This window comes from Pteropus vampyrus, unplaced genomic scaffold (genome assembly GCF_000151845.1).
Source record: "Pteropus vampyrus isolate Shadow unplaced genomic scaffold, Pvam_2.0 Scaffold138, whole genome shotgun sequence".
NCBI classification, from domain to species: Eukaryota; Metazoa; Chordata; class Mammalia; order Chiroptera; family Pteropodidae; genus Pteropus; species Pteropus vampyrus.
This window is the reverse complement of record NW_011888919.1, coordinates 1,925,453-1,936,493: the sequence shown is the minus strand read 5'-3', so window position 1 is coordinate 1,936,493 and position 11,041 is coordinate 1,925,453. Positions and strand designations below refer to the sequence as shown.

Genomic DNA, 11,041 nt, shown 5'->3' with positions numbered 1-11,041 from the left:
GGTGGCCTTCAAAATGGCACGATTACCATGGTCACGACCCTCTGGACAATGATTCTGGTTCAAGGTAGTTTCTGAGTTATTTTACTGAGAGTGACCTTTGTTCGTAAGGTAGTGTCAGAGAAAAGGGGACTTTGAGTTACCCGGAACAGGCTTAAAGCGGTAGTTTCCCAATTATTTTGACTATACCCAGAGCAAGAAAAGCACTTATACCGTGACCCAGTATGCACAAGTAGACACACTGCTAACTAAAACGGTTTCATCAGCTGATACTTACCTCACCAAGTGCAATGTACATTTTGTGTTCTAGTCCATTCATCTATTTTGCTTTTTAAAAACTGCTGGTTGTGACACAGTAACTTGATTTCAGGACTCACCGTGGGGTTGCATCCTGCATATTTAGACCAAGGAGCCTTATGTCTATCATGTATAGATACAGTGGTACTTAGTTTCACACGGTTATTAAAAACACAGGGTCTAGAACCAGATTGCCAGGGAAGGGGGGTGGGGTTCAAAGCTTAGTTCTTCTTAAAATCTGTTTGATCGTAGACAAGTTACTCATCCACTCTGTGCCTCAGTTGTTTCCTTTGTAAATGGGGGGACAGTAATAGCAACTGTCTCATAAACTAAACTGAGGGGATGCATATCTGTGTATAGGCCTTTGAGAGACTGAAATTAGGTTAGATATTTATCAGCAAGTGAGCAAATAAGCTGACACTTATACTGCGCTCACCGCATGGCAGATCCTGCTTTGCTTCCTTTAACTCTAGTTTGTCTATAACATCAGTGTTTCTCCAGAAGCAACCAAGGGACCCAGGCCCTCTGTAGTACGTGAACTTTATCAATCTCAGTCTGAGAAATATAAGGAAAGAATGAGAGCCTAAACATGTGGGGAGGTTGGGGTAGGTGCCCTAACTGCATCGGGTACCCACAGGCCAGGGGTCACTTCTCAAGGTCACCCGCCCACATTTATCTGTTAAAACTCATTAGCTGCAGGGTTCTCATCTGCACATGCATCTCTTAGGCATTTTCTCTCCAGTGGCCAAAGTTTCCCTTTGTGCTCCAACTAAATATTCTACTTGGTTCGAAGCTGATCATTTGAGGAAACAGGACCAGTAGTTTGATGCTTCGTCACGGGGGTCGCTGTCCTCACCCACTGAGACCAGGTTCCTGAAGTTCTCCAGCGTCACGTCTTGGTACAGGTTTATCTGGGCCTTGTCCAGTAGCGCCAGCTCCTCCTCGGTGAAGACCACAGCCACGTCCTTGAAAGTCACGATTTCCTAAAACATCAAGCACATGCCACATCAATCCGTCCACACAAATGACTGCCGGAAGAAGAGCACAGTGGGAAGCTGAGCCAGTCAGTAGGTCATTGTCTTTCTGCTCCAAACTCTCACTTGTAAACCTCAAATGCCGGAGCTGGGACACTGCAAATCGCACTTCTAATTAATTAGACAACTGGCTCTATGTTAGGCTCGAACACTGGGGGGCGCCAGAGAGACCCCACAAGGCTAAGGGAGGAAATAGAGTAGGGGCTGGTGAGCCAAGAAATACACATACCCTACAGCCCACGTGGCACAAGACCCGGTGGGAACCAGGGGTCAGGAGTGGAGGTTCACCCGGCCTATGCCCTTTCGCTCTTCTTGGCCTCAACAGGGAGCTTGGGCAAAAAAAACACCTATGTCGCTGCCACCCTTGCAGCTGGGGGGATCCCTGGCAAGGGTCCTATGTGGAAATGGCTATAGGAGTCAGGAACAACGGTGGTCCAAAAATATTAACAGACCAAATTTATAAACCAATAGACACGAGTGTGAAAATTTTAAACCTTTTCCTTAGCACACAGCACTATCTATGGAGGTAGTCCTGTAACAGCTTGAACCTGAATCTAATCAAGCACCTAGTGTCTCTACTTACAGGAAGGAAATGCTGTGAAAGGAGGAACACATAGAATAACATCGAAAGGAAGTATTTTTTGAGATAAGCATAGAAATTTGATTACTGTTGGTGTTAGATGATACTGAAAAATCACTGATAATCCATTTCTTTTTTTAGAAATACATACTGTACTATATAAATAAGATTGCTATTTATTCTCTCACGACCTGCAATTCCACTAAAGGACCACCAGAGTGCATTTCTTTACCCCTTGACCTTGACTCTGGCCACATGACTGTTTCCAGTTCTAAGCTCAGGCCATAAGAGGTCTTGCACGTTGCAGCTTGCTCTCCTGCCCTTCTGCCATCGCTGTAAGAAAACACTCACGCTAACTAATACAGAAACTTACCACGAGCAGAGTGCTACCTATGGCACTGGCTTTGGGATCAGGCTGTAATAGTTGAGGAAACTTAACAGGACGCTGGAAAAAATGGTGACTGGGCGATGTAGCAGTGAAACATTTTGTAAAATTGTTGCTAGCAGTAACTTCAAATATGGAAAATAGACCTAATGAGTTTGTGAACTTGGGCAAGACATTTTCCAGGTAGAAGGGTGAAAGTGTGAGCTTGTTTATTTTAGCTGCCTATAATAAGGTACTATAAGAGAGTAATAAGCTCAGAAAAATACGGTACAGTATAAAATAACATGTTATTCACATGTTAATATTTTATCAGTCTTCCAAAATGTTTTGGGAAAGAAAAAAGAAAAGCGAAAAAGAGATAAATTAAGCAAACGTGTCAAAACGTTAATTGTTGAAACTGTATAATGGATAGTATATATATTTTTTCATAATTAAAACATTTTTCCATCGTTTAAAAAACCCTTGCTCCACCCTACGATGGTCTTTTTGATGTATCCACCTGACTAGGCCGCAGTCCCTAGCTACTAGATTGAACAAGAACCTAGGTGTTGCTGTGAAGCCATTTCGTAGATGTGAGTAAAGTCCACAGTCAGCTGACTTCACGGGAGGCTATCCTAGCCAACCAGGGAGGGCCTGCTTCAATCAGCTGGAGGCCTTAAGAGCAAAACCAAGGCTTCCCTGAGAGCAAAATAAATTTCATAAATTCCACGGATAGAGAGCAGCTTCGCTGGGTCCAGGGCATCCAGCCTGCCCTTCCTAATGGCCCGCCCGGTCCCCCAATCACATAAGCCACTTCTTCATAATAAATCTCTTAATATGCATCTCCTACTGGTTCTGTTTTGCTGGTTCAACCCGGACTGGCACATACACATTCAGTTCTTGCTGCTTACAGGGACTACTCAGAGTGTGTCCCTGTGTGTGCTGGCCGGGCACCCAGAGGCTGTGGCGATGCCCAAGTGCTGTAAAAGTTCCTGAATACGCGCTCCTGGTGAAGAGGAAAATGAAAAATATAATTCAAAATGTTAACTAACTCTTTGTTCTGTTTCTGTAAATATGCCTGCCGTATGCAGGAGCTCATGCAAGAGCTCACTTGCACTTTGCTTGACTTGTAAATGTAACTGTTTGTACCCCTAGCAGCTCCCCTCTCTTGTAGTGCCTTGTACACTGGCAGATCCCCTGGCAGATTCCTGTAACAATCTGTAACCATCGGGAACCCTTAGCAACTTCCGCCTTTCCACCAATGTTACTATTTGCAACCATAGCAACTCCCGCCATTTGTAGCGGTTTGAGTTCAAACTGACCAATCAGTTTGAGTAAAATTCTTGTATATAAGGAATGTTGCAACTGAGCACACTGCCCAGATTCTTCAGAGCACTAGCTCCTCCGGGACCATGTGTAATAAACCTGAGTTCCCCTTCTCCCTGAGTTACTGCTTGGTTTTTCGCTGGTCTGACTTTGGAGCTTTTCTGCAACACTGGTTTCTGTGCTTATCTCTCGTGGACCAGGAACAAGCAGTTCCTGGAGTAGCAGGAGCGGCACTGGTACAAACTGTACTTGGAGCAGCCCTGAGCCAGACGTCTTGACATCTCCAAGCCTGTTTCTTCATTTCTACAAAGGGAGGAAAACCACCTACCTCACACAGCTGTTACAAGAAGGCAGAGTGCCTAACACATAGTTGTCACCTAAAACTTGCTGACCTCCTTTCAGAAAACAGAGGTGACCAGCTCCTCAGAATGGACATGGCATTTAAGAGAAAGAAGGAAACTTTCACCCACCTGGAACTTAGTCATACTGCTTTCCTCTTGGAGAGGGCAGGGTCCTGCGACAGCAGACTGCAAAGAAGAAAGAATCCATGAGACCGAGGGTTTAACAAGCGTGAAGGAACACTGGTTCCTTTCTATCCGTCCAATCTTTCTCACACATTCCTCTCTCCCGAGATATCTTTTCCTCCCTTCTCATTCTTAACAGATTGAACCCCCACCTCATCAAGCCTCCCCTCCCTCCCCACCATCCCAGACCCTTGTGCAACTCCTATCTCTCTCCTCCAGCTTTTGGGTCAAAACTGTCACATTCTTTTCCTTTTCTCAGTCTTGAGAATGTACTGACATCACCTATATCCTAATTATTCTGGAAAAGAGGCTCCAGAATTGCCGATGTGGAGAGTGATCTCTGGATGACGAGGGGATTACTTCTGCTTCCACTTTCACACTCCAAGACTTGATCCTGTGTGGCTAGGACCTGTAGTCTGAAGAACTGCCAGTTAGCTAAGATCTGAACTCTTGGCTTCCAAAATGATCTCTTTCCAACACTCATTCTACCCTCCGGAGCCTACACTACTCTTGCAAATACTGATGATATGCCTACGACATATAAAGCACATTCTTTGCTCTGGAAATGCTCACGGTATGCTGAGTTGGGAACTCTCCGGGACTGCAGGTCGACCCAAGCAGGTAGCCAGAAACACGGTAAGCTTGCCACTCCCTACACACCCAGCTCCCTTCTCTGTCCTGCTTATATCTACCAGTGGATTCCTTTGCTCTCTAGCTTGGTTGGGTTCAGCCAATGGGGAAAAATAGGGGATCCAGGAAAGGGACAAAAGTGAGATCAAGAGTATTTACTTCCCCAGCTCCTTCCCTGGAGGCTCCACTGGACTGGCTATGTTCCACATCCCAAAGGTCATAGTTCCTTTGTGGTCCTATAGCTCTTTCTCCAGCCTCTGGTAACTGCTCCCTCCCTTAGCCCTTCAGTCCCAGGGGTAGTAAGTCATCCTGCCATCACTAGCTCTGGAATACTGCAATACCCTTTGTTGGCAAACTGGACCCTGCCCGCACCTTTGAAAACCACCCCTTTATTAAGCGCTTCTCAAGTTACTCAACTTGAAGGTGCTGTTTATTTCCTGCTGGGAGTCTGTCTTATCATCCCCTAAACATGGTGGCCTCTTGCCTTTGAAGAGAAACTTACTGTATAAAGTTGCTGCTTTAGACACTGTGGAAACCCCCAAAAATTAAAAAAGAGAAACCAAAAACCACGTCTCTGCCCTCTCGGATAGTGCTTCAAAGAAGAATCAATTTCATATTATTTTCACTGTTATTTTCAGTCTGTCACAGACTAATATTTTGGTAAAATACAATAATAAAAAAAATTTCTAGAAAAAGGAAATAAAAAGGCATGTAAATTACAAGCTTTTATTATTAATCATACAATTACTAAAATTACTATATACACTTTTAAACATTTACACTCATGCTGAAATTGTCTGATCGTAGACCAATAAAGTTTAGTTCTCTGACTGTCACCAGTCCCACAAGCCACCCTTTGAGTTGCATGCCCTAGAGCTCACAGGGTTACAGATTAAAATTAATAAGTTATGAAAAGTCTTTTTGAGAAATCCTTAGAGTTTTCTCCCTCCTTTTCTGCCTTTAAGAGAGAGCATGAATCACCCATATTCTGGGCTCCAACAAAGATTTGTTCAAGTTTTTAGTACAGTGTTAACCATGTAGTTTTATAATAGTTACCAGAAACATTTCTTCCCCGCCCTGTCAAAAAACTATAAATCCTGAAGAAATAACCGAGCCTTGGTCTTTACCTGCTGTACCTGGTAATGAGCCTGCCACTTATCAAGTACTCAGTTAATGTCTCTTGACAATAACGGATGCAGAGACAGACTCGGCTCTGACACATGCAAAGGCACAGACACACTAAGCTCTCCTCTTCCAGAATCTGCTCTCTCCTAGGAGCCAACAACGGGCAGGATGAATTTCATGGACACGTGTACACACAGGCACCCACACATATGTGGGGGTTGGTTTCCTAGATTTCTGGTTTCAGGCCCTCCCTGCTTTCATCAAGTCGGGGCTCTGGCAGGAACTAGATGGCACATTCAAATTCGAGGGGAGTTTAATAACCAGACTACAAACCATAGGGAAGTGACAGAGAGGTGTCATTACTACACGGGTCTGAAAGGGGATGGGGAGGGAATAGTTACTGGAGCCTGGAACAGAGAGGGCTGTGTGGGAAAGGCCACCTGACAGGAACTGTAACCTTTTGTTGAGAAGCACAGCCAATCTGCGACAACCATGCAGAGAGAGAACTGGAGGACCAAATACTCTAATTCGCTCTTCTCCCTCTCTCCAAACCCTCCAGTTGTGACTTCCCTTTGGCCAAAGACAAGCAGGCCAGAGGGCAATGGTGGCCTCTCAGGGCAGAAAGCAGGGTGGAAAGATACTAAATAAATTTGGGGGTGGGAAACCAACGCAATGGGGCACGTGATCCCTCAAGACCCTTGTTTTTCCCTCAGCTGCTGAAGTCCACACAGCTCTTGCACATCAATGCCCGTATCAACCTCTTGAGGTCAAGAGAGTCTGAAGCTGAATCTGGAACTGTGATTGCTCAGGAAAATAAGCGCCAAGTCTTTCCCCAAACCCTGCTCCTAGATTCTGGGCTCCTTTCCCCAGAAGACCTAGAGGCTGCAGAACTAAGGAGAGACCGACTGGAACTCTTCCAGAGGTACCTAGCCACATGTGCAACCTGGGAACAGGATACAGACCATTCCGAGGTTGCATGTCTGTGATTCGTGAGTACCTGAGCCAAAGGCCTCTTTAGCCCTAAGGGCCTGTGGCAGGACTGCAGACAGTGCTGTCCCCAGTCCATCACGTGCCTTCGTACAAATCAGAAAAATACATCCCTTCCTCAAGAAATTTTTCTTTCACCTGCTGGAAAATTCTGATTTTGTTAGAACAAGGCACTTTTATTGCTACCTGCTAAGTAACTGTGTGTGTGTGTGTGTGTGTGTCCTATAATGCAAATGGCACACTTTAGATGTGGTCCCCTTGTGCAGTGCTCAACCTGCATGACTGTGCACTGCAGCCCTGCCCTCAGAGAGCCAGTTCAAAACCTAAGATTAGCGAGACATGGTTGTGTGCACGTGGCGAAGCCTAAATTGGCCAGTTCAAGTGACTTTAACTATGGGAGGGCTTTTCTAATGGCTTTCCCATATACCCCACTCATGGGGATCATTCTTCTATAGTCAGACTACTGGATCTTGTGCCACCAACCATTGTAACACATGTACTACTCCTTATGAATAGACTGTCTTATTCATGTACATGTGCTAGGTTTAGCATGCAAGAGGTGCCCAATAAATGAGATAATGGAGATGTCTGGGCCTTTGCCAAGCTTAATTCTCAGACTGAAGAGGCTGGATCATGAGATTGAAAATGTAAGGAAAACTGCTCATCATGACCCATTCATTGAATGCTGACTATGAGAGAAGATGGCAGAGCCTAGCTGTTAAGAAAGTAGACTCTGAAATCAGTCTGCCTGGGTTCAAGGTTTGGCTTTGTCATGCACTGGCTGCCTCAGTCCCTTCATCTGTACAAGATGATGTGAAGAGAACTTATTTCACAGTGCAGTTGTGGGAATTCAATGAGTTACTACATGTCAGGTGCTCAGAACAGTGCCTAGCACACGGTAAGGATTCAGTAAGTGTTGGCTATTGTGTACTGGGCTCTATGCTAAGTGTTCCAGATATAAAAGTCAGAATCTGTCCTTGATCTAGAGGATGGGCAAACTAGAGGATAGAGATGGGAGCAAATTAATTCACTGGAACACAAGAAATGCTGCAACAGACATTCCACAAAACCATATAAAGACCCAGGGAACAGGAACCCAACACACCCCAAGAGGCGTCCAGGCAGTCAGGGAAGGCTCTAGGGAGAAGATGACAATTGAGCTGTAGCTGATGCCTGAAGAAATAGTAGGCGTTTGCCAAACTGAGAAGGGAGGAAAAGTTAACAGGCAACAATGGCAGCATGGGCAAAAGAACAGATGTGGGAAATACCGTGGGCCAAAGAACAGGAAGCACTTGGGTATGGACCAAAACACAGAGAATCACAAGAGATGGTAGCTAAGATGATGCTGGAAACATCACCACAGGCCCAAAACTGAAGCATCCTGGATTCCATGCTAAAGAGTTTCAGCACTGCGTTGCTATGATTGTTATTATTGCTATTATTATCCTTTGGGTCTCAACTCAGATGTTACTTCCTCTAAGAAGCCTTCCTTGCTATCCCCTACCACATTAAGTACTATTTCAATCTGTTCAGGAGGCTGTGACAACATACCACAGGCTGGGTGGCTTTTAAACAACCGAAATTTATTTCTCAGTTTCAAAGGCTGGAGGTCCAAGATCAGGGTGCCACCACCATCGAATGAGGGCCTTCTTCCAAGTCACAGACTTCTCACTGTATCACCACATGGTGGAAGGGGCAAGGGAGCTTTTGGGTCTCTTTTACAAGGGTATTAATCTCATGCTCCAGGTATCTGCCTCTGACCTAATCGTCCCCTAAAGCCCTACCTCTTAATACCAGCACAGTGGGCATGAGCATTTCAATAACTGAATTTGGGGGGAACACAGACTTTCAGACCATAGCAGGTACCCACTATGGCTGGCATTTCTATCATAGCACTATACTGTGGTTGCTTATTTAAATTTCTCCTTTGGCTATAAGCTCAGAGAGGGCTCTCTTTAGATGTGAGCGACAGAGGATTTTAAACAGAGGAGTGACTTGATCTAACTTAGGTATTAACAGGATTATTTTGGCTGCTGTTGAGAACGGACTAACAGTGGCAAGAGAGGGACCAGGGAGACCAGTTAGGTTATCACAATAACCCCAGCGAAGGATGAAGGTGCCTCGGATCAGGGCGGTAGAGGTGGAGGTAGTGAGAGCCGGTTGGGTTCTGCATCTATACTGAAGACACAGTCCACAGGATCTGCTGATCACTTGCACGTGGGGCGGGAAAGAGGCCTGGAGGTGTTGGCCTCAGTGACTGGAAGGACAGAGCCGCCATCTATAGAGAGGGGGAAGACTGTAGGAGGGGCAGGTTTTGTAAAGGAGGATCAGGCACTCGGTTTTGGACATATTAAACTTGAGGCGTTGAAAAAGAAGAAAATAGAAACAGAAGAAAAAATGATCGCACTAACAGGAGACAAGAGCTGTAAAACACCTATGAATCGATTTCATTAAGGAAGAAAACTACAGAATTTTATTGAAAGGCCTGAAGCTCTGGCTGCACCTCCAAGCTCACAGTGACTCTCAGGGCCCAGGAACCTAGTCTGAGGGGGAATTCCCAAGGTCTAGCCCCCATATACTACTGGCGACTAAGAGTGGAATCCAAACCCCTCTATGCCTCAGGCACCTCCTAGTTTATCAATTGGAAAACTGCTTCAAAAAGATTTCATTATAGAAATTTCAAACATATCGATAGAATAGTATAATGAACCCCCATGTACCAATCACGTGCCTTAAACAATTATGAACACGTGGTCACTCTTGTTTCAACTATACTTTTATCCATTCTCATATCCTCATGTATGATTTTGAAGCAAATCCTTGAGGTATTAGTTCATCCATAAATATTTCATTATGTAGCTCTAAAAGATATGAAGTCATTTAAAAATGTTACTAGTACATCTAGAATAATTAACATTAATTCCCTAATTTTATCAAATGTAGAGTCAGTGTTCAAATTTCCAGTTTGATGGCTCCAATTTAACAATTTTACAATCTGCCACGTGTCTTATAACTCTTGCCATGTGTCCTATAATCCTGTTTGCATTCCCTGACGCTCAGCATGCAAGGCGAGGTTGGGATTAATAATTTGGTGCAGTTTTTTCAAAATGTATTCAGAAACATAATTCCATGTTTATTACTAGAGAGAGGAGATGCACAGCTGAGATGTTCCCCTACTTCCAGAGGCCAGAACCTCCCCCCCAAAGTTAAGAATGCCCTGCTGGAGTCAGAGCCCAAACAGGGCGTTCAGAATCTAAGCCTCCAAAAACCGAAGGGTGCTGGGTACGAATCGCCCGCGGCAAACCGAGGAAAGACCAACCCAAGCCGTCCCCCATATTCGGAGAGGAACTCTCCCCAGTCCTGGATGCAGAGCCCAAACCATTATCCCCCACCTGGGTCCAGAGATGCACGTCACAAGACCGACAGCAAGCCGGAAACCTGCAGACGCACTACTGGAGTCAATCCCCGCCCAGCCTGGGGCTGCCCCGCGAAACCGAGCATAAGCTCTCCCCACCGCATCCCAGCGAGGCCGGGCCGGAGGCCCTGACCACCCCAGCCCCACAAGGCGGCCCTTTCCTCAGTCACCAGTCCCCGCTTCCAACTCCTCCCATTCTAGTCGAAGGGCCGGGTCACGGTGGCGAACCCTCTACCCTCGGCGATGCCTCCGAAGGGGACGCGGTCCAAGACCGACTCACCTCAGCACAGCCAACAATGTCGCCCACAGCGCGCGCCTGGGAACACAGCGCACGCGCAAGGAAGCCTGTGGACTACAATCCCCAGAAACCCCTGCGCGGCAGCCGCGCTCGCGCGCAAGGCAGCGGGACAGTCAGCGAGCGGTGCAGCCGGGGCCTCCTGGTCCCTCTCTATTCATATAAAATAATGACAATCGCGATAGCATAAGACAATGAAATGTTAATAATAATTAAAACAAATCACTCTCCACCTGTGATAAAAAGGAGGGGGAACAGTAGTATCTCACCATTTGGAAATGAGCGCTTGTTAGTGCATATCCTTCTAGGTCCTTATTCTGTAGACAAACTCTTTACATAAACACGCAATTTTCAAAATTTACTTAAATGCTTTTTCACTGCTTTTATTGACGGGGACGCTGGAAAACCTTCCATACTTGAGACATGGCATTGCCCCCGTAATGTTTCCCCTTCTCCGGGGCGGAAAG

At 45.7% G+C, this 11,041-nt stretch overlaps 1 protein-coding gene across 1 annotated transcript in view; it reads right to left on the bottom strand.

Moving 5' to 3' along the window:
• The window catches only part of ZNF285 (zinc finger protein 285), a 14,203-nt gene extending 3,602 nt beyond the window's left edge, over positions 1-10,601 (bottom strand). Inside the window, 3 exon segments of the mRNA XM_011367979.2 lie at positions 1,151-1,277; positions 4,069-4,125; positions 10,560-10,601. Of these exon segments, the coding sequence (XP_011366281.2) occupies positions 1,151-1,277; positions 4,069-4,083 (142 nt within the window). The 5' untranslated portion in view covers positions 4,084-4,125; positions 10,560-10,601.
• Positions 10,602-11,041: the final 440 nt, after the last annotated feature.